General features: G+C 43.4%; 1 protein-coding gene across 1 annotated transcript in view; it reads right to left on the bottom strand.

Annotated features, from left to right (window-relative positions):
• The window catches only part of LOC126260058 (lipopolysaccharide-induced tumor necrosis factor-alpha factor homolog), a 31762-nt gene extending 8017 nt beyond the window's left edge, over positions 1-23745 (bottom strand). The window contains exons 1-2 of the mRNA XM_049957290.1: positions 23607-23745; positions 303-444 (exon numbers count right to left, since the gene is read on the bottom strand). Of these exons, the coding sequence (XP_049813247.1) occupies positions 303-444; positions 23607-23745 (281 nt within the window). The remainder of the gene's footprint in view (positions 1-302; positions 445-23606) is intronic.
• Positions 23746-24517: the final 772 nt, after the last annotated feature.

Genomic DNA, 24517 nt, shown 5'->3' with positions numbered 1-24517 from the left:
CTGTACCCTATACTCGCACAGGTACTGTGAGTCCCGTACAGGAAGAGACGTATGATTTGAAGTCGAAGCCTGTTTACCAGACGTAAAGGACATTGCAAATTACTTCAGAACAACACAGACAGTGCAATTTAATATAAACTTGTGTACGTTAGCGATCTCGCCTGCGTAACATCTGTGACACGACCAATGGTGGATAAACCATTTAGAACTGGTATATACAGCCAGGTTATGGGACTTTATGGAAGACGAGCGACACTTGCACAGCACCTGCCACCGCCCTCTGCAGCAGATAGCGGACTCACCCGACGATGCATAGTAGGATGGCAATCAGATGCGTCCGGGTGCTAGCCTTCACCGTGACGTCAGACTGCACGTGTCTGCCGCACGTGGGGCACAGCACGAGGCTCGGGCCAGGCCCCACTGCCGGAGCCGGGACCACCACAGCTGCAACGCGAAACAACATGTTGCTCTTGTAACATAGTGAACCTCCGTTAAGACAGTAATTTCATTTAATCTCCGTTAAGACTGGAAAAATGCGCTGTTTGATAGCTACACGTTGAGCAGCGCATGGGTATTCACCTAACGCGAGAGCGACAATAGCAGAAACATAAAAAGAAATTGATTAGCACGGAGATTCACACAAACTACATTTTATATACACTACTGGCCATTAAAATTGCTACACCACGAAGATGACATGCTACAGACGCGAAATTTAAGCGACAGGAAGAAGATGCTGTGATATGCAAATGATTAGCTTTTCAGAGCATTCAAACAAGGTTGGCGCCGGTGGCGACTCCTACAACGTGCTCACATGAGGAAAATTTCCAACCGATTTCTCATACACAAACAGCAGTTGACCGGCGTTGCCTGTGAAACGTTGTTGTGATGGAGGAGAAATGCGTACCAGCACGTTTCCGACTTTGATAAAGGTCGGATTGTAGCCTATCGCGGTTGCGGTTTACCGTATCGCGACACTGCTGCTCGCGTAGGTCGAGATCCAATGACTGTTAGCAGAATATGGCATCGGTGGGTTCAGGAGGGTAATACGGAACGCCGTGCTGAATCCCAACGGCCTCGTATCCCAACGGCCTCGAGATGACAGGCATCTTATCCGCATGGCTGTAACGGATCGTGCAGCCACGTCTCGATCCCTGAGTCAACAGATGGGGACGTTTGCAAGACAACAACCATCTGCACAAACAGTTCGACGACGTTTGCAGCAGCATGGACTATCGGCTCGGAGACCATGGCTGCGGTTACCCCTGACGCTGCATCGCAGACAGGAGCACCTGCGGTGGTGTACTCAACGACGAACCTGGGTGCACGAATGGCAAAACGTCATTTTTTCGGATGAATCCAGGTTCTGTTTGCAGCATCACGATGGCCGCATCCGTGTTTGGCGACATCGCGGTGAACGCTCATTGGAAGCGTGTATTCGTCATCGCCATACTGGCGTATCACCCAGCGAGATGGTATGGGGTGCCATTGGTTACACCTCTCGGTCACCTCTTGTTCGCATTGATGGCACTTTGAACAGTGGACGTTACATTTCAGATGTGTTGCGATCCGTGGCTCTACCCTTCATTCGATCCCTGCGAAACCCTACATTTCAGCAGGATAATGCAAGACCGCATGTTTCAGGTCCTGTACAGGCCTTTCTGGATACAGAAAATGTTCGACTGCTGCCCTGGCCAGCACAGTCTCCAGATCTCTCACCAATTGAAAACGTTTGGTCAATGGTGGCCGAGCAACTGGCTCGTCACAATATGCCAGTCACTACTCTTGATGAACTATGGTATCTTGAAGCTGCATGGGCAGCTGTACCTCTACACGCCATCCAAGCTCTGTTTGACTCAATGCCGAGGCGTATCAAGGTCGTTATTACGGCCAGAGGTGGTTGTTCTGGGTACTGATTTCTCAGGATCTATGCACCCAAATTGCGTGAAAATGTAATCGCATGTGAGTTCTAGAATAATATATTTGTCCAATGAATACCCGTTTATCATGTGCATTTCTTCTTGGTGTAGCAATTTTAATGGCCTGTAGTGCACAATAGTCTATTGTCGTCATCAAGAAAGTGGGCTACAATAACTGAATAAAGTCTTTTGATTTATTTTGTTTTTCAAAACTCTTGTGACGACCTTGCAACCGTTAGCGTTCGACAACCTGACTGGTCTGCGACCCTGATAATGCCTGTCTCCTGACAGACATTCTGAAAACAGGCTGTTTAGGTTTTTATGTTGGCGCTCGCTGTATTTCAGTAGTTCGAGTAACGAAGATTTTTGTGAGGAAAGTGATTCATGAAAGGTACATGTTACTGTTAATCAGGGCTATTCTCTTGTAGGGATTATTGAAAGTCGGACTGCGTTGCGCTAAAAATATTGTGTGTCAGTCTAGTGATGATCAGAATAAGTAAAGAGAAAACTGTCTGAGTACGTTCAGTTTTACTCAGCTGTTTCAGTATCAAATATCGCAAGAGTTTTTCCAGCACTGTCATTCTTAATTTTCAAAGAGGAAGTTTCAATTCGAAGGCAGCTACAGTGTGGGTGAAAAGTCGCCGTACCCCTGTAACCCCTGCTTAGTATCATACGATATTATTCAGATTGGTAGCTATGTTACTTCTTATCAGTTGTTAGAATCAGTTTTGGAATTTTTATTTAACTCGGTATGCCGAGGATAACAATGCGAGATCACTAGAAACAAATAACTTAACATCAGAACTTTTAGTCCAACGTTAGTACAGAGGTATCGGATACAGACCACAATGAGCACGTTTTAACATGTCGTGCTTCGTTAACTCAGTTTCCAAAAACAGTGAACCGGCCAAGTTTATGTTTTCATATGAATGTGCCGTTTCTAGCAGCTCACCTGCTAAAAGTCTTGTCGTTTGGAACAAAGCGCACCCTTATTACACATTCAAGTTAAAGAAAGAATGCGGCTCATGTAGTGATATGGGCAGCGATTACATCACTACATCTGCTTGGACCGTACTTTTTGAACCGATTGTGAATGGTGCAAATTATTTACACATGTTACAAACATGGTTAATACCCCAGTTTCAAGAAAAGGGCCTCACACATCGCATATGGTTGCAGCAGGACGGAGCACCTCCTCACTACGCTATGGTAACGCTTGAGTTCCTAAATGAACATTTCGCAGGACGGCGGGCAGGTCTTGGTCCATCGGAAATACCAGCTCCCTTGAAATGGCCACAAAGAAGTCCTGACCTCACCACACCTGACAGCTGGTTATGGGGAGTTATTAAGGCGCATATATCTGTACGTCGTTACGCTGCAAACGAAAAATGTGCAATGTTGTTGAGGATGCATTTCGCACTATAGCACAGCACATTTTCAAAAATATGACAAGAAGAACATGGTGGCATAATGAAATGTGATTACAGTTTCATGGAGAATATATCGATATATTGGACTCTAAATACATAAATAAGCACGTGTTCTAAAACAAATAAAATCAATTAGCATTCGATACTAGGCACTTGTCGCCCAACCTGTGGAAAACCCGTCTCTCCTGTTTACTAGGCAGATGTGCCTTGGGTTAAAGCCCCAGCCGTTGCACAAATTGTAATTCATTTCTTCAGCTTCTATTATTAAAGAAGACAAAGTTGGGACTCCTATGTCTCAAGGAAAATGTAATTCCATCTTGACTGCGCATTTAGATGAATGCAGGCTCTCGCTAGCACACGACAAAGGTACCTTTCCAATTACCTACTGGTTTCTAGTGTGACGTCACAAGAACTTTGTGGGGCTCGTATTTCTTGTAGACCCAGTCAAAATGACGTAACGTTTGCAGGAAGTCTTATGAGGTGAGTGATGAGAGACAAAGCACACTTACGTTTTCGCCGACTGATTGGTTATTCGCATCATGTCAATGCTGCCTGCACTTTTCGTAGTTCTATTGGTTCACATTCGATGACTTTGTCTAAAGTTTGATATAGATGGTCATTTCGACACTGCAAAATATGGGGTTTATGGTGAGAGCGTTGCTTCTGTAATGTTCCATTCGCGTAATTTTCTGCTTTGTAGATATGCTTTCTTTGTGACGAAGACAAAAATCCATTGTTCAAAGCGAAAAAAAAATTCTGCATTGAAATATCAACAGCGGACTTTCATTAACTCTCTCATGAATGTAGGTCATGATTCACTTTGCTACCCCACTTAATTAGCGCAGAGTGACAGTCATTGAACTATATGAACGGTTTAGGTTAGGATGTTCAAACTGCACGGTTGGCCGTGGGGCATGATGGGAATTGGTATGGTATGGTTTATTGACGAAACCCACTTTCATATGGATGTGTTCGTCAGTAAGCAAAATTTGTGCATTGGTATGGTTTGGTTTATTGACGAAACCCACTTTCATGTGGATGGATTCGACAATAAGCAAAATAGGCCCATTTGAGGGACTGAGAACCCGCATTTCGCGACCGAGAAGTCTCTTCACCCTCAGTGGGTGACTGTGTGGTGTGCAATGTCCAGTCACGGGGCAATTGGTGCGATATACCTTGATGGCACGATGACTACCGAACGGTACGTGAGGGTTTTGGAAGATGATTTATCCAAAGTGACCCTGATTTCGACAAGATGTGGTTCATCCAAGACGGATCTCGACCCCATCGAAGGAGGAGAGTCTTTTGTGTCCTGGAGGAGCACTTTGGGGACCGATTTCTGGCTCTGGGGTACCCAGAGGGCACTGGCATTGGCCTCGATTGGCCGCCATATTCTCCGGACCTAAAACCACTGCTGAGCTGAAAACAGCCATTCAGGAGGTCATCGACAGCATCGATGTTCCGACACTTCAACGGGTCAAGCAGAATTTCGCTCTTCGTCTGCGCCACATCATCGCCAATGATGGTAGGCACATCGAAGATGTCTTAGCCTAAATCCGAATACCTGAAGTGACGTTCACTTGTTGGTTAAAGTGTGTGCACGCCGTAGTATGTAACTGTGGTGTCACTGCCAGACACCACACTTGCTAGGTGGTAGCTTAAATCGGCCGCGGTCCATTAGTACATGTCGGACCCGCGTGTCGCCACTGTCAGGATCGCAGATCGAGCGCCACCACCCGGCAGGTCTCGAGAGACGTACTAGCACTCGCCCCAGTTGTACGACGACGTTGCTAGCGACTACACTGATCGAAGCCTTTCTCTCATTTGCCGAGAGACAGTTAGAATAGCCTTCAGCTAAGTTAATGGCTACGACCTAGCAAGGCGCCATTTGTATCATTGCATGTACCTCAAGGTAGAGTCTCACTTGTATCATCCAGAATGCTGTATACCAAAGGACAATATAAAAGTTAAGTGCTCTAGTAACTACGTTCTTTTCTTTATCACATTCATTACGAATCCTGTTCCAGACTTAACGCCAGACGGCGTGTGTTGACGCGTGCCCTTTCGGCTACTTCACTGTGGACTGGCTGCCTTAACAGTCCACTACAGTAACTAATTTGCGTTTTTTCATATAGTTCAATAATGGTCACTCTGTATGTATTACTACAGGGGTTATAAATTTTATGGGATACCATTTGTTCTAATTTTCGTCATGTATAGTGATGGTAATACCATGGCGGGCATCTGTAGTTTCTGTGATGAGATACATAATGGTTTTCTAGAGCAATAATCAAGAATTATTCCAACTGCTCCTCAATTATTTCTGATCTCAAAGGCAAAATAACTCACCAAGCTTCCTTTGTGCTCATTCACTTGTTGCCAAAAGTCGTAGCGGATGCTATCACGTTGAAGTAAATAAGTTCCGCCTTCAGTGGAGTCGTTATTCAGATAAACTGGCATCGGTAGATTGTATGCATACTACAACAAAGTATGAAGTAGGTTTGAACTGCTAAGACACGTGCCTATTCTGAGCAGGCTGAGAGCGACAACTGCGACTAGCGCTTTATACAAGTAGGCGCGAGACTACACAACGTTGCGTTTACTTCTCCATCGCAAGCTCCATCACTAAAAGGGAAGATGAAGTACACTTCCAAGTTGTGTTAACAGGCTTAGCTGTACTGGTCATAATGATGTATTATCTGTTTGTTCAAAATCTCCTACATAAAATGAAGAGAAGCTACGTTAATATTCATTTATGTGCCACATTTTTGTATACGAAGGATAATATTTTCAGGGCATTGATACAGATGTCATATCTGCTACGTACGTAAATTAAACATAAAAAGGCGTAGGAGACTTTCAAACTCTTTTGGCAGAGTTGCTGTTTTACAGTGTTCAAGTATCTGAAGTCAGAGGTTGGTGGACTTCGTGACCTAGAAACTGACTAAATCTGCAGGGAAACACGTCGCGTGAACTGCCTCACGCACCACATATCGATAAGAAGCCCTACAGTGCGGGCACGAGTAGGATTTCCGAGGAAACTTGAAAGAAACGTTTGAACTTATCACTCACCGTAGCGCAGTGGGTCGTCTTCTTGGTATTTTTTTTTCTTTTTTTCTATTTATGAATTGGGTTTTAGCGCTAGCTATTTTGCCAGGGAGGTGAGTACTGACAGAACTGTAATTCTATATCACAGAGAAAACCTTGGCGTTTTAGATTGCATAGGTACCATTTAAACGACGTGATACACGTTTTACGGTGGAAATGGAAGAGAATATTAAAAAAACAATGAGGAATGAATGTTGACAGGAGTTGTAGACAGTCCTCCGTATGTACCGTATCCCAATATCCTGAACGTACAAATTCCCGTGACAAAGAGTGCATCGACTACATCAAGACTACCCCAATGGTATGCCTCTTGCTGACCATCGATTGCTCAACACAGTTCACATCTTACATTTTCTCACGCTGAATTCCAATTGCCGGGAAAGAATTCATCAGACGATCTAGCGAGTAAGGAGATCCCTTTGTGTTGAAGTTTCCTCTACTCTTGGGTGTCCTGTGTAGTGTGGAACTTGTGTTCTTGCAGTTATGGGGGATACAAGTGCCGGCTTGTGGCACCCGGGAGATGTGCCTTTGTCCACTCTGGAACTAAAGGGTTGCCATTTCCAGTGTTCCATCTTAAGAGGCGGGCTTGATGATAGTGACTTTCCCACGAAGGCAGGTATCTTCCAGCTGCTGTTATAACCAAACTTTTGACACTTTATGGCAGCAAGCAGCTGTTTCAAGAGAAGTGCTATCAGTGGGGAAAGAAAATTACCAGCTAGAACGCTGGCATTCCGTTCGTCAGAGTGATTCGCTGAACCGTCTAAATAAATAAAAAGAAAGACATGGAGCTGCTTGGAGCTCCTGACGCCTGGAGTCTAATGGTAGCTCTCCTGGGAGTAAGGGATAATTCGTGTGCCTTGTCTGATGGAGGTGGTATTTCATAATAATGTTATTTTTCTGTAATTGGGTTTAGTGATCTTTCACTATCAACAAAGCCAATTTTCTGAGACTGAAAGGTTAGAATAATTCCTAAACATGGACTTCGAATTCTGTTTAGTCATTTTTCCCATTTTCTAGACGAGTGTTCCAGTTTAGTGAGTGTGCACGTGCCCATAATGCACGTGTATAATGTAGATGTAGATGTAAATATTTATAAAAATATATAGCATTTTACCCACCATAAAATTTTCTACCTGAAGAGTTCACAAATATATTCGAAATAGCTGTAATATACACTACTGGCCATTAAAATTGCTACACCAAGAAGAAATGCACATGATAAACTGGTATTCATTGGACAAATATATTATACTAGAACTTACATGTGAATACATTTTCACGCACTTTGGGTGCATAGATCCTGAGAAATCAGTACCCGGAACAACCACCTCCATCCGTAATAACGGCCTTGATACGCCTGGGCATTGAGTCAAACAGAGCTTGGATGGCGTGTACAGGAACAGCAGCCCATGCAGCTTCTACACGACACCACAGTTCATCAAGAGTAGTGACTGGCGTATTGTGACGAGCCAGTTGTCACCATTGACCAGACGTTTTCAATTGGGGAGAGATCTGGAGAATGTGCTGGCCAGGGCAGCAGCCGAACATTTTCTGTATCCAGAAAGGCCCGTACAGGACCTGCCACATGCGGTCGAGCATTATCCTGCTGAAATGTAGTGTTTCGCATGGATCGAATGAAGGATAGAGCTACAGGTCGTAACACATATGAAATGTAACGTCCACTGTTCAAAGTGCCGTCAATGCGAACAAGAGGTAACCAAGAATTGTAACCAATGGCACCCCATACCATCACGCCGGGTGATACGCCAGTATGGCGATGACGAATACACGCTTCCAATGCGCTTTCACCGCGATGTCGTCAAACATGGATGCGACCATCATGATGCTGTAAACAGAACCTGGATTCATCCGAAAAAATGACGTTTTGCCATTCGTGCACCCAGGTTCGTCGTTGAGTACACCATCGCAGGCGCTCCTGTCTGTGGTGCAGCGTCAAGGGTAACCGCTGCCATGGTCTCCGAGTTGATAGTCCATGGTGTTGCAAACGTCGTCGTGCAGATGGTTGTTGTCTTGCAAACGTCCCCATCTGTTGGTTCAGGGATCGAGACGTGCTGTTTGTGTATGAGAAATCGGTTGGAAACTTTCCTCATGTCAGCACGTTGGAGGTGTCGCCACCGTCGCCAACCTTGTGTGAATGCTCTGAAAAGCTAATCATTTGCATATCACAGCATCTTCTTCCTGTAAGTTAAATTTCGCGTCTGTAGCACGTCATCTTCGTGGTGTAGCAATTTTAATGGCCAGTAGTATATTATACAGCACTTAAAGGTATATAATGTAAAACGTTGACAGACGGTGCATGAAACACGATCTCGTATCTAACAACAACAAAACTGTACAAAATGACACCAATTATGTCGGTCTCTAGCGCGCGTTGCTTCATGTGATTCTAAAATCAGTCACCTGACTGAAATACCACGAAAACCACCATTTGTTTGTAGATACAATCACCTTTAGGTACAACAATCTCCACCAAATAAAAAATTAATATGTAGATCTGAAGTTTTCCACATTACCAACCGTACTAGTAACCAGGTTGCAGTCTTTCTATATAAATATTGGGTTTGAGAAAGTAGAACACGCAGTTAGACGTTAAATAAAAAGAGTACACGGAGAATTTCGCCTATCACATTGTTTTCTTTCTGTTTCTGACGCTGTTGCAGGTAAATTTTAGAGTAATTTTCTAGTCCTTCATTACGCGCTCCCTTTGCAGATGTGCAAGCCGTTTGTAACTTGTAAGCCAAACTTCGACTATTTACTGACATGAGACTTGTGTGCCATACCTGAGCAGCAAACTTACACCATATGAAACACTGTAGGACCGTTTGTCTCTCGGTAAATCTGTCGATGTGCTATGACCATCTCTGTAATCCCTCATATCTCGTTGGCAGAGTTTGGTTTCTCCACATCAAAATGTTTTACATGTACACGGGACTAGATCAGTCAATCACACTATGTATGTGATTCAAAATTATTGACTGTGCAGACACATGTAAATATTTTTTCTTCTACATAATTGTAGTTTTAATATTTTAACCCTGCTGGGAATTAATTTGGTATAACAGAGGTTACAAAGCTACAAACGTGCATTGTCCTCGCGGAAATTCACTGCCGGAGTAAAATGAGCAACATCCTGAAGGGCAATGTTCAGTGGCACCCAGGTATAATATGTGTATACTGTGGAGTTGTAATGTTAATGATAAATTTTCGTTCATCGACGATCCGAAGAACAACCCTTCGTGCACGTCATGGAAGGCAGGCAACGCCGCAAAGTACGGTATGGCCTACAGGAGTGAATTATGCTGTGAACGCCCTGTAGGAACTCCGAAAAGTGGCGGCTCTCTCAGGCAAAGGTGTGATAGGCCTAGCTGCCGTCAATGAATCAAAAAAAGGCATTCAACAATGGAACTAGCCTCGGAAAGGAGGAATATAAAAGACAACGACCCGGCAAGGCAAACGGACTACGAATTGTAACTCTGAGCATTGGAACATTGACAGGAAGGACAGAGGAGATAGTGGATATGACGGAAAGGAGAACGGTGGGTGTGTTAGGCATGGGAGGGACAAAATGGAAAGGAGAAAGCTGTAGGGGACTGAGGGAAAGTTGCAGATTGTATTGGGGTGGAAATCAAGAAGGAAGACAAAAGGGAGTGGGACTTGTTGTGAGCGGTGGTCTAAAAGAAGAGATACAGAGGATAAGCGATAGGATAATGAAAATCAGAATGTGACAAAGGGAAGAAGTATGGAAGTGTTTCAGATGCGTGCCCCGAAATTGGGCTAGTTGAATGGACAAAAGTTAATAGTCATAGGAGAGCTGAGTGCACATACGGGGACTGAACACAAGGGTATGAAAATGTTCTGGGAACAGAAGGATTGGGAAGCAGACATGGAGAAGGAAACAGATTGATGGAATTCTGCAAGGGAAATGGTTCAGTGATATGTAACACCTAGTTTCGGAAGAAATTAGGAATCTAGCACAAAAATCTTTGATGGGTCACATGCTCTGTGATTGGGAAACGAAGAGGACTGTAACAGATAGAAAGGTGCTACCGTCTTAGCTATCATCTAAAGTATTGAATATTGACCACCAGCTATTGCTGATGAGCAAGAGAATCACGGAGGAACTGAAGAAGACAAAGAATCAGGAAAGAAGGCTTCGAGTGTGGAAACTGAAGGAAAAGGAAGTCAAGGAGAATACCAATAGATTATAAGGGAAAGATTACCAAAGGATGAACAAAAACAGGAGAGGAGGAATGGGGACAGTATAAAAGTGCTAAGGTGGAAGTGGCAGAAGCAGCATGCGGAAGAACAAGTGGTAGAAAACGGAGGAAGGAGACGCCATGATGAAACGAAAGACTCAAGGAGGTAGTGGGAAGGAAGAACAAGACATTCAGACAGTGGCTTCATGTAAAGGAGCGAATTAGCAAAGGAGAGGAAAATAAGAAAGAAGGAAAAATAGGTACGTAAAATAGAGGCTGAGAGAGAAGAAAGTGGGTGGTAGAATGGGCAAATATGATGGATAAAGATATAAGAGGAAGTAAGAAAGTACTATATGGAATGGTCAAAGTAAGAGGAGAGGTTTGAGAACGGGTGCAACAATGATGGATAAAAATGGGAAAGACGTTAGTAACAAACAGACAATGATGATAGTGTAGAAGAAGTACTTTGAGCACTTGCTAAATCCGACCTCTGGACTTGGAGATGAGGATAATAGACTAAAGGAGAGGGTGAGGACCTGACATGGAAAGAAATGGAAATGGCATTGGACAACATGAAAGGGGGAAAAGCACAAAATATGGACGAAGGGAAGGCTGGGACATAGTGACTATATCGCCTGATGACGGTGGTGTCATATGAGAAAAAGACTCCAGACGATTGGAAGACGGTACTAATGGTCCCTATATTCAAAAAGTGGAGTAGGGAGGATTGTAGACATTACAGGCTTCCAGGCTTCGTTGTGTACAGGCCATTAGTTTCAACTCGCGGTGATATGGTGTTTCTGCAGTGTTCAAACCACTAGTGTCCGCTACATACCACAGGCTGTTTCCCCATACTACTGTCATTTCTTCGAAAGGAAGGCGAAATGCTTTTTCAGCAGGCCAATCAATGCACGCCGACATGCAGCTGCTAAGACGCATTGTGCTTTTCGTGATGGAGAACAAAAGGCTATGGCCAGCGAGATCAACAATTGAACACGTGTGGGAGATGAAAGAGGGAACTTACTCGTTCTCCATAGCCTGCAAGAACCATTGCAAAATTGCACAAAAGGGGAAGAGGCGTGGGCCATACTATCGCAGGATGCCATTCGGCACCTTTATAGTCATTTACATCTGAGAATACATGCCCGTGTTGCCGCCAGACGGGGGTAAACTGTATGCTGATGTGACTTTTTGGACACCGCTTATTGTGGCGTGTGTGTCATTTTGTCTGAATTTATTCTCTTATACTTCTACAAAGATGAATTACGTGTAAGATCTCTTATCAATAAAATAACGTTGCCTTTGACAGCTTTGCATTTTTCTGACAGTGTACCACTTACAAAAATCCTCGCTAAATTGACCATGATCAACGCTTGTATCAGTATCGTTCTGTAGATACAACGATACCATCGACAGATTAAAGCAACACAGCTAGGCAAGAAATGAGGGTATGAATAAAACAGTTATTCTTGTGTAGCGGCACAGTCATTGAACACATTCATATCGCTCACCCAAGAACAATACTATGATTGTACCTTCAAATTTTGCGTCACTGGCTGCACACAATGCGATTTCAAATTACGACTACTTTTTTCTGTAGGTAGGTAGGGGGATCACCATCCCTTCCTCCTGCTCGGCATACTCTTTCAAATCTTTACATCTATTTGCATAGCTAGTGCAACATACATGTATTTACATTTGGAGCCTTAGTGTTCGTGCCGGCCGAGGTGGCCGAGCGGTTCTAGGCGCTTCAGTCCGGAACCGCGCGACTACTACGGTCGCAGGTTGGAATCCTACCGCCGGCATGGATGTGTGTGATGTCCTTAGGTTAGTTAGGTTTAAGTAGTTCTAGAGGACTCATGACCTCAGATGTTAGGTCGCATAGTGCTCAGAGTCATTTGAATCATTTGAACCTTAGTGTTCGGACACAGTTTCTGACCCTCCCCCACACCATACTTTCCTTAATCACCAAATTAATTATTCCCTAATGTCTCAAAATGCGTCCTATCGACTCATATAGCTCACTTCTCGCCGATTCAAAAAAGAAAAAAAAAAGGTTCAAATGGCTCTGAGCACTGTGGGACTTAACATCTGAGGTCATCAGTCCCCTAGAACATAGAACTACTTAAACCTAACTAACCTAAGGGCATCACACACATCCATGCCGGCGGTAGGATTCCAACCTGCGACCGTAAAGGTCGCGCGGCTCGCCGATTCGTTTCAGTGTGTGAGACATTGGTTACGCCTCCGTCTCGGAGTTCCCGGTGCATCGCTTGGAGTCTGACTGGGAGTCGTAGCCGTGCAAGACAAATTACGCGAGATATTGCTCCGAGGGTTAAGTAGAAAACTTTTATTGGCGGATCCGGATCAATTCACTGTGCTGCTGCCTACGAAATAATCTTACAAAGGATCTAAAGTTACGCTTTGATCTGCAGGACAGGGGTATCTTGCTCCAAAACCATTATTAATGCCCTATAGCAATCACAGTGAATTAGGAAAGATTGCGGAGTACACGCAGTCTGTTGGATAACATACAGCTCTAACATTCAGTGCACCGTCTCCACCTGTTTCCTTGCAAATTTTACAGACGATCTCCGTCAGGACAGAACAGGGTAAGTCAGAAGGCCAGAACTAAAAGTAAGTTAATACCATCTCCGCCTAACCAACGATTCCATGTACTGATTTGAGGTCTTTACCTTTGGGGTCTACATCTACATTATACTCCGCATGCCACCTAATGGTGTGAGGCGGAGGGTACTTTCGGTACCATTATCTGATCCCTTCATCCCTGTTCCACTCGAGAATAGTGCGTGGGAAGAATGATTGTAGGTAAGCCTCTGTATTGGCTCTAATTTCTCGAATTTCCGCTTCGTGGTCAATACGCGAGATGTATGTGGGGGGAGGTAATATGTTGTCCGACTTCTCCTGAAAAGTTCTATCCCGAAATTTCAATAGTAAATCTCTCCATGATGCAAAACGCCTCTCTTGTAACGTCTGCCCGTGGAGTTTGTCTAGCATCTCCGTAACGCTCTCTCGCCAGCTAAACGATCCCGTGACGAAACGCGCCGCTCTTCGTTGAATTTTCTCTATCTCCTCTATTAGTCCTACCTGATAGAGTTCCCAAACAGATGAACAACACTCAAGAGTAGGGTGAACAGGCGCCTTATAAGACACTTCTTTCGTGGCATTTACATTTCCTTAAGATTCTTCCGATGAAGCTGAGTCTGGTGTCTGCTTTTCCCACTAAAGGTCGCTCTGAATAGTTACGCCTAGATATTTTACGGCCGACGCTGTCTGCAGATGTTTGTCGTCGGTAGTGTAGCTGTACAGCAGTGTATTTCTTTTCCTATGTATGAGCAATATGTTACATTTATTTATGTTCAGGGTGATCTGCCAGAGCCTGCACCATTCATTAATTCTCTGCACGTCGTTCTGCAAATTCTTGCAATCTTCTGTCTTTCCTACTTTGGTATTGACAGCTTCATCATCCGCAAATAGCCTTAAAGAGCATCCGGCGCTTTGTACTAGATTATTTACATATATTGTGAACAGCAACGGTCTTATAACACTTCCCTGTGGTACTCCGGATATTACCTTTACATCTGTCGATGTTGTTCGACTAAAAGCGACGTGTTGAGTTCTTCTGCAAGAAAGTATTGAAACCAATCGCAAGTCTGCTCTGATACTCCATAAGCTCGTATTCATTTCATAAACGGCAATGCGGGACGGTGCCAAAGGCATTACTGAAATCAAGGAACACGGCATCAGTCTGAGCGCCGTTGTCCACCGCGATGTGGATCTCATATATTTATATATATTTATATTTATATAATAATAGTACAGTTAAGCCATACTTGCTCTGTTGTGTATCGTCGTCTACCTTGAAACAGAAGGCCTTTTACCATAGAACTTGCGATACTTGCAAATGAATTGAGTTTCTTTAACGTCTTAACTGTTTTACCCGTTTTGGAAATGGAAATGTGTGTGTTTCCAACAGCTTCTATTTCAAAACGTATTTAACTTGCAGCTGGTTTTTTATGATACTAATGCTTAATTTTATTTCACTTACTGATTATTTGTTGGTGTGTAGCAGAGCAATAATGTAAAAAATCCTTACCATTAAAAACAGTCTTGATCACAATTTATTTAACAAGGTGACCGGTTTCAACCACTACTGTGGTCATCTTCAGACCATTGAGTAGGAACCTCTTTCCTTGAAGTTCCTTGTAGTAGTGATTCTTCAAGGAAAGAGGTTCCTACTCAATGGTCTGAAGATGACCACAGTAGTGGTTGAAACCGGTCACCTTGTTAAATAAATTGTGATCAAGACTGTTTTTAATAGTAATTATTTATAAGACATTGATCACTGCTGTGCCCATAATGTATTCAAAAGTAATAAAAAATCCTTCATCGTAATACCGCCACAGTTGCATTTTATTGAGCTGTCAACTAGTTTCGAACTACCAAGGTCATTTTCAGGCCAGGCCTATTAAAGCTGCACTGACAGTGCTTGGATAGACGACAATAGTTCACACATTGGCAGTACACACATGATACATAGTCACATGGAACGTCAGACCAATCTCGCAATGTACATGTTTAATGAAGTGCAGCTGAACTCGACTAACTAGTATATATCTATAAAATGTTTTTTCAAGCAGATGTAGATACATGGAGTGTCTGCATAGTTGAACATTATTTATGAGTATTATATTTTTGACACATTTTTTTAGCTCTTGTTGTTAACAAAAGTTAGAGTTAGATAACGGTCTTTTACCGAAACCAATCGGAAAATGAGGTATTAGTCGTACAGCTGCATAAGGTGTTACATGATATTATTTCCACTAAAGCTATCAGCTTACAGCCCAACTTGAAACTCGCGCTACGTCAGTCTGTCTATAAAACGAAAAATTCACATTTTCATTAGTTGGCTTCGCCATCTGACATCCAGACTCTCGCCTTCAATAAAACATAGACCTCCCGCTGTGCTTCAGATCAGTCTGTCATCGCTAAATCGATCTGAAAGCGGTTCTAGGCGCTTCAGTCCGGAACCGCGCAGTTGCTAAGGTCGCAGGTTCGAATCCTGCCTCCGATATGGAGGTTAGTTAGGTTTAAGTAGTTAGGTTTAAGTAGTTCTAAGTTCTAGGGGACTGATGACCTCAGATGTTAAGTCCCCTAGTGCTCAGAGCCACTCGATCAGAAATTCTCAGTTGTGTAAATACACTACTGGCCATTAAAATTGCTACACCAAGAAGAAATGCACATGATAAACGGGTATTCATTGGACAAATATAATAACCTTGAACTGATATGGGATTACATTTTCACGCAATTTGGGTGCATAGATCCTGAGAAATCAGTACCCAGAACAACCACCTCTGGCCGTAATAACGGCCTTGATACGCCTCGGCATTGAGTCAAACAGGGCTTAGATGGCGTGTACATGTACAGCTGCCCATGCAGCGTCAACACGATACCACAGTTCATCAAGAGTAGTAACTGGTGTATTGTGACGAGCCAGCTGCTCGGCCACCATTGACCAGACGTTTTCAGTTGGTGAGAGATCTGGAGAATGTGCTGGCCAGGGCAGCAGTCAAACATTTTCTGTATCCAGAAACGCCCGTACAGGACCTGCAACATACGGTCGTGCATTTTGCTGCTGAAATGTAGGGTTTCGCAGGCATCGAATGAAGGGTGGAGCCACGGGTCGTAACACATCTGAAATGTAACGTTCACTGTTCAGAGTGCCATCAATGCGAACAAGAGGTAACCAAGAATTGTAACCAATGGCAGCCCATACCATCACGCCGGGTGATACGCCAATATGGCGATGACGATTACACGCTTCCAATGCACATTCACCGCGATGTCGCCAAAAACGGATGCGACCATCATGATGCTGTAAACAGAACCTTGATTCACCCGAAAAATGACGTTTTGCCATTCGTACACCCAGATTCGTCGTTGATTACACTATCGCAGGCGCTCCTGTCTGTGATGCAGCGTCAAGGGTAACCGCAGCCATGGTCTCCGAGCTGATAGTCCGTGCTGCTGCAAACGTCGTCGAACTGTTCGTGCAGATGGTTGTTGTCTTGCAAGTGTCCCCATCTGTTGACTCAGGGATCGAGACGTGGCTGCACGATCCGTTACAGCCATGCGGATAAGATGCCTGTCATCTCGAGGCCGTTGGGATACGAGGCCGTTGCAATCCAGCACGGCGTTCCGTATTACCCTCCTGAACCCACCGATTCCACATTCTGTTAACAGTCATTGGATATCGACCAACGCGAGCAGCAATGTCGCGATACGATAAACCGCAATCGAGATAGGCTACAATCCGACCTTTATCAAAGTCGGAAACGTGATGGTATGCATTTCTCGTCCTTAGACGTGGCGTCAGAACAACATTGCACCAGGCAACGCCGATCAACTGCTGTTTGTGTATGAGGAATCGGTTGGAAACTTTCCTCATATCAGCACGTTGTAGGTGTAGCCACCGGCGTCAACCTTGTGTGACTGCTCTGAAAAGCTAATCATCTGCATATCATAGCATCTTCTTCCTGTCGGTTAAATTTCGCGTCTGTAGCACGTCATCTTCGTGGTGTAGCAATTTTAATGGCCAGTTGTGTACTGTACAAATGGGCAACAAAACGCCAATATGTGGCATAAGTGGAATGTGAAGGGTAGGCCGTCCACACGTAACGTCCTAATCGCTTACAGAATACCGAAGTTAGCGACTTCATATTCGTGCTAGGAATTTTGTAAACCGTTCTACACGGGTGGCCCGTGTACTTGAACCTCACGCAGGGCGCATTAAAGAAAACGGTTCGTTAAATTTCTCATGGCTGGGGTTTTCATTCACATAACACTTTTTGGAAGACGTTACAATCGCCATTGACTGTTGAGGTTATGAATTTTCACTACTGAAATTTCTGTTCAAGGCGATTATCGAGTGGTATCCTGCAAAATATTGTGTTTTAAGACATGCCAACCTTTAAAAATATTCCGACATCTACACAAGCATCGTCGTATCTGGGCCTTTTAACAATGTTACCATCTATAACGTAAATCCCAACAAACCTCTGTTCTCGTACGCCATTTAGGTGAATACCGTTACAGTTGTCGCGTCAAAGAAGGCCACAACCGTGAGGGAAAGCTCTTGCACAAAACTGGCTGGCCGGGAGTGCCACCGATCCGCGGTGACAATGCCCAGTTGCGCTCAACGGTATGGGCGGATAACTAAGAAACGTCGGAATGTTAGTAACTCGTATTCTCCGCGTAAATGTATGATCTGGTTAGCAGCTGATAAGTTGGTGTCACACATTGTCTTCCACTGGGTGTCTCAAACATAACACATGACATGGAGACGCAAGGCAAAGGTGCACCACGTAAAGGTGCAGAGAGTGGACTGTCCTTAGCAAAGTTTAGCAGTGTCAAGTACTCTTGCTGCCTTTTCAGCATGTTGAATGCTCCCCTTACAAATAGTGAGAGCAAACTGTAATGACGCCTATCACACATATACACGTTCGTCCATTGCTAATGACCGGGCCAAATATCTCACGAAATAAGCATCAAACGAAAAACCTACAAAGTACGAAACTCGTCTAGCTTGAAGGGAGAAACCAGATGGCGCTATGGTTGGCCCACTAGATGGTGCTGCCATAAGTCAAACGGATATCAACTATGTTTTTTTAAAAATAGGAACCCCCATTTTTATTACATATTCGTGTAGTACGTAAAGAAATATGAATGTTTTAGTTGGACCACATTTTTCGCTTTGTGATAGATGGCGCTGTAATAATCACAAACGTATAAGTACGTGGTATCACGTAACATTCCGCCAGTGTGGACGGTATTTGCTTCGTGATACATTACACGTATTAAAATGGACCGTTTACCAATTGCCTAAAAGGTCGATTTCGTGATGATGTATGGCTATTGTGATCAAAATACCCAACGGGCGTGTGATATGTATGCTGCTCGGTATCCTGGACGACATCATCCAATTGTCCGGACCATTCGCCGGATAGTTGCGTTATTTAAGGAAACAGGAAGTGTTCAGCCACATGTGAAACGTCAACCACGACCTGCAACAAATGACGATGCCCACGTAGGTGTTTTAACTGCTGTCGCGGCTAATCCGCACATCAGTAGCAGACAAATTGAGTGAGAATCGGGAATCTCAAAAACGTCGGTGTAGAGAATGCTACATCAACATCGACTGCGCCAGTACTATATTTCTATGCACCAGGAATTGCATGGCGACGACTTTGAACGTCGTGTACGGTTCTGCTACTGGGCACAAGAGAAATTACGGGACGATGACAGATTTTTTGCACGTGTTCTATTTAGTGACGAAGCGCCATTCACCAACAGCGATAAAGTAAACCGGCATAATATGCACTATTGGGCAACGGAAAATCCACGATGGCTGCGACAAGTGGAACATCAGCGACCTTGGCGGGTTAATGGGAGGGAGGATAATTGGCCCCCATTTTATCGATGGCAATCTAAATGGTGCAATGTATGCTGATTTCCTACGTAATGTTCTACCGATGTTACTACAAGATGTTTCACTGCATGACAGAATGGCGATATACTTCCAACATGACAGATGTCCAGCACATAGCTCTCATGCGGTTGAAGCGGTATTGAATAGCATATTACATGACAGGTGGATTGGCCTTTGAAGGACCATACCATGGCCCGCACGTTCACCGGATCTGACGTCCCCGGATTTCTTTCTGTGGGGAAAGTTGAAGGATATTTGCTATCGTGAGCCACCGACATCGCCTGACAACATGCGTCAGCGCATTGTCAATGCATGTGCGAACATAACAGAAGGAGAACTACTCGCTGTAGAGAGGAATGTCGTTACACGTATTGCCAAATACATATAGGTTGACGGACATTACTTTGAGCATTTATTGCATTAATGTGGTATTTACAGGTAATCACGCTTTAACAGCATGCGTTCTCAGAAATGATAAGTTCACAAAGGTACATGTATCACATTGGAACAACCGAAATAAAATGTTCAAACATACCTACGTTCTGTATTTTAATTTAAAGAACCTACCTGTTACCAACTGTTCGTCTAAAATTGTGAGCCATATGTTTGTGGCTATTACAGCGCCATCTATCACAAAGCGAAAACAGTGGTCCAACTAAAACATTCATATTTCTTTACGTACTACACGAATATGTAATAAAAAATGGGGGTTCTATTTTACGAAACGCCGTTGATATACCGTTTGACCTATGGCAGCACCATTTAGCGGGCCAACCCTAGCGCAATCTGGTTTCCCGCCTCAAGCTAGGCAAGTTTCGTTCTTTGTAGGTTTTTCGTTTGACGCTTACTTCGTGAGATATTTGGCCCGGTCACGATCAATGGACCACCCTGTACCCTCATACACAAACACGTTACGCGGAAAATGCTTATGAACATGGAGAGGGGCGTCAAATGGGCAAATTCATTTATCGTTATCGATGTACATAATATCTAATGGGAAAGCCAAGCGATAAAAAATAGACTTACGTCAGCCAATATTCGATTAGTATTTTGGTTTATTCATTTTATGAATGAATCAAACTATCGTATCCTCGGAACAATCATCAGCTGTCAGGCAATGTTAAACTTCAAGTCCGACTACATTTTGTCCTGTCCTTCTCCTTCTCTCTCGCTTCGACTGATTTATAGTCTGTGCGTTTTGATCCCCACAAGAAAGAATGATAATGGGGGACAAGCTCTCTCAGTATTTGCAACAAATTTCGGATATCACTTTTGTGTAAACATCTGTACAGTGGTTGAGACTAATCGAGCTGGGAGGGCTGACTCTATCGTAGAGCGAACTATACCATCGCCACCTAGCGTGCCAAATTTTGGGGGAGGAGCTTCAAACAGAAGGCAATAATCCAGAAAATTTCTACAAGCAATTGATATGCTGTCAGAGAAATGTAAAAATTATCAAAGAACCTCAATAAGAAGACCCCACATATCTCACTGCCAAAAAGAATACCAGTGAGATTGAAGCACGAATAACATTGCCTGTTCCTGAAGAATTATTTCATACACGAATATTTAAGGAAGACGTGTTTGTAAGTTTTGATCTCCTTCTGATTGAGACTGATGGTTGGTTGAGTATAGAGGATCTAAAGTGACTATCCCATCTTGAAGAGATACTTGTTACATCCTATCAAATGTATGCTCCCGCTCTACGACGTTTGGTAGAGTCGCTTGAAGAACGAACTGAAGGCTATGACAGTCTTCAGGCACAGTTCGAAATGTTGCGAATCATTACGACTGGTGTAATGTATTCTCCACTGAAAGAAGACTTCATCCTGAACATTCTAGGGCTGACGAACTGTTTTATGAAGTTATCCGATAGCTCATTCTGAGTATGGCAGTTTATCATCAACATCCTCTAAGAGGTCATTCAAGGATTTAAGAAGACTTAAAAACCACCTCATATTGAGAAATGCTCTACTTCTCCATGTTAAAGAAAGGGCTGGAAAAATAATTCTTATGGATCACATGAAAGGATTTGTTCCAGAACTGTAGAAATGAAGAAAGAAAAAACATTCGCAAATTATTTGTAAAATTATTGGAGTCTAAAAAGAAACTAAACAAATACCTCCTTCTTTTTCAAAGTTATTATGTTTACCTTTTTTCCTTAACATGTGATGCATAGTGGTTGTAACATATCAATAATAATTAGAGTCTAATCTATGGCCGACTGCTATTGCAGCCTACACCGATCTGAATCACTGGTCATAAATGGTCTTAGGGCAAAGTTAGACCAATTTCTTCCCAGCTAAATGACTTCTTTTCCACATTAAAAGAACGAAATTGTTTACAGGAAGCAGAAACTACAAAACTGGGCCCATATTTAGGAATTTCAGTATTGTTGTTGTGTTCTTCAGTTCTGAGACTGGTTTGATGCAGCTCTCCATGCTACTATGCCCCGTGAAAACTTCTTCATCTCCCGGTACCTACTGCAACCAACATCCTTCTGAATCTGATTAGTGTATTCATCTCTTAGTCTCCCTCTACGATTTTTACCCTCCACGCTGCCCTCCAATACTAAATTGGTGATCCCTTGATGCCTCAGAACATGTCCTACCAACCGATCCCTTCTTCTAGTCAAGTTGTGCCACAAACTACTCTTCTCCTCAATCCTATTCCATACCACCTCATTAGTTATATGATCTACCCATCTAATCTTCAGCATTCTTCTGTAGCACCACATTTCGAAAGCTTCTATTCTCTTCTTGTCCAAACTAGCTATTGTCCATGTTTCTCTTCCGTACATGGTTACACTCCATACAAATACTTTCAGAAACGACTTCCTGACTTTCTCTTCTTCAGAAACGCTGTCCTTGCCATTGCCAGTCTACATTTTATATCCTCTCTACTTCGACCATCATCAGATATTTTGGTCCCAAATAGCAGAACTCATCTACTACTTTAAGTGTCTCAATTCCTAATCTAATACCCTCAGCATCACCTGATTTAATTCGACTACATTCCATTATCCTTGTTTTGCTTTTGTTGATGTTCATCTTGTATCCTTCGTTCTAGACACTGTGCATTCTGTTCAGCTGCTCTTCCAGGTCCTCTGCTGTCTCTGACAGAATTACAATGTCATCGGCAAACCTCAAAGTTTTTATTTCTTCTCCATGTATTTTAATTCCTACTCCGAATTTTTCTTTTGTGTCCTTTACTGCTTGCTCAATATACAGATTGAATTACATCGGGGAGAGGCTACAACCCCGTCCCACTCCCTTCCCAACCACTGCTTCCCTTTCATGTCCCTCGATTCTTATAACTGCCATCTGGGTTCTGTACAAATTGTAAATAGCCTATCGCTCCCTGTATTTTACCCCTGCCACCTTCAGAATTTGAAAGAGAGTATTCCAATCAACATTGTCAAAAGCTTTCTTTAAGTCTACAAATGCTAGAAACGTAGGTTTGTCTTTCCTTAATCTAGCTTCTAAGATAAGTCGTAGGATCAGTATTGCCTCACGTGTTCCAATATTTCTGCGGAATCCAAACTAATCTTCCCCGAGGTCGACTTCTACTAGTTTTTCCATTCGTCTGCAAAGAATTCGCGTTAGTATTTTGCATCCGTGAATTATTAAACTGATAGGTCGGTAATTTTCACATCTGTCAGCATCTGCTTTCTTTGGGATTGGAATTATTATATTCTTCTTGAAGTCTGAGGGTATTTCGCCTGTTTCATATCTCTTGCTCACCAGATGGTAGAGTTTTGTTAGGCCTGGCTCTCCCAAGGCTGTCAGTAGTTCTAATGGAATGTTGTCTACTCCCGGGGCCTTGTTTCGACTTAGGTCTTTCAGTGCTCTATCAAGCTCTTCACGCCGTATCGTATCTCCCATTTCATCTTCATCTACGTCCTTTTCCATTCCTTAATATTGTCCTCAAGTACATCGCCCTTGTATAGACCCTCTATATACTCCTTCCACCTTTCCGCTTTCCCTTCTTTGCTTAGAACTGGGTTTCCATCTGAGCTCTTGATATTCATACAAGTGGTTCTCTTTTCTCCAAAGGTCTGTTTAATTTTCCTGTAGGCAGTATCTATCTTACCCCTAGTGAGATAAGCCTCTACATCCTTACATTTGTCCTCTAGCCATCCCTAATGAATTATTTCACTTGTAGCACAATAGAGGCACTGACTGCCTAACACACCATCCCACACTATAGGTGTATATGTTGTTTAACGGTTTAGATGTATGGTGTATACTAAATTCACATTATATGAAATCAGTGAATTAGTTCATTTGTCCCCCCCCCCCTCCCCGCGCGCACACACACACACACACACACACACACACACACACAGACATGCATATACAGATAATGCAAATTAGTTGGCACACCTATGTGACCCGAGGTCTTATGAAGCCGTACTTACACGCGGTGGTAAACACAACAGCTGTGTGTGGAGACGAACTGGAGGGGCCACCAACCCCGTAGGCAGGCGGCAGAGCCCCGTGTAACGGCTGCGGCTGCGGCTGCGGCTGCGGCTGGTGGTCTTCTGCCGCTGAATACATCCTTTGACACACAAAGATATATCAACATGGCATTCATTGCAGCAACAGAAGGCGCTCAATACAGAATCAATATCAATCCAGTACTCTTAAACTGCCACTGATCTAGATAACCGTTTCCATGTCGTTTAGCATGCCATCGAGGGCTATGTGGAAAGATGATACATATGAAATTTTGTTTCACTATGTTGGTCATATATTTCAGCGAGACAGATACAGCACTCTGTACATGTCTATATCCACACAAACACACACACCATCAGGCACGCTAGGCTATCTTGGACATAGTGTCGCAGAATTAAATTAAGAATAGTTTCTATTCCCCCAGGTCAGATCGAGATTTTCGGGAGATTTCCCTTGATCGTTGGGCAAACAGCGGAAATGTAGATCCTCTCCCAAATATTTCCAATTGTGACTCTCTCTGCCAGTCTACCAGATGCCTGGTATTTGGCTGAAAAATCAATGACTGTAATAGGAATTACTCGGGCAGCCTGCTTACCTGGAGAATATACATATACACAAGAATAAGATTAGGTATGTTGCTCAGTTGCAAAAGGTAAAGTAATGGGAAGCTGAATTCAAAAGTCTTGGGTCTTTTCATAGGGCAGCTGGGAACTACGACCACAGATGAAAACACCGAGAAAGAGTATAATATCTTACTGGAGGGTCAGTGGCTGAAATGCACGAAATTGTTACATACATAAACGTAAAAGAAAAAGACGCAATCTAACATGTCACATTAAAAATTATGAATGAGAAATCTTTGTGCAAGGTG

Source organism: Schistocerca nitens, chromosome 1, assembly GCF_023898315.1.
Source record: "Schistocerca nitens isolate TAMUIC-IGC-003100 chromosome 1, iqSchNite1.1, whole genome shotgun sequence".
NCBI lineage: Eukaryota > Metazoa > Arthropoda > Insecta > Orthoptera > Acrididae > Schistocerca > Schistocerca nitens.
This window is presented reverse-complemented; position numbering and strand designations above follow the sequence as displayed.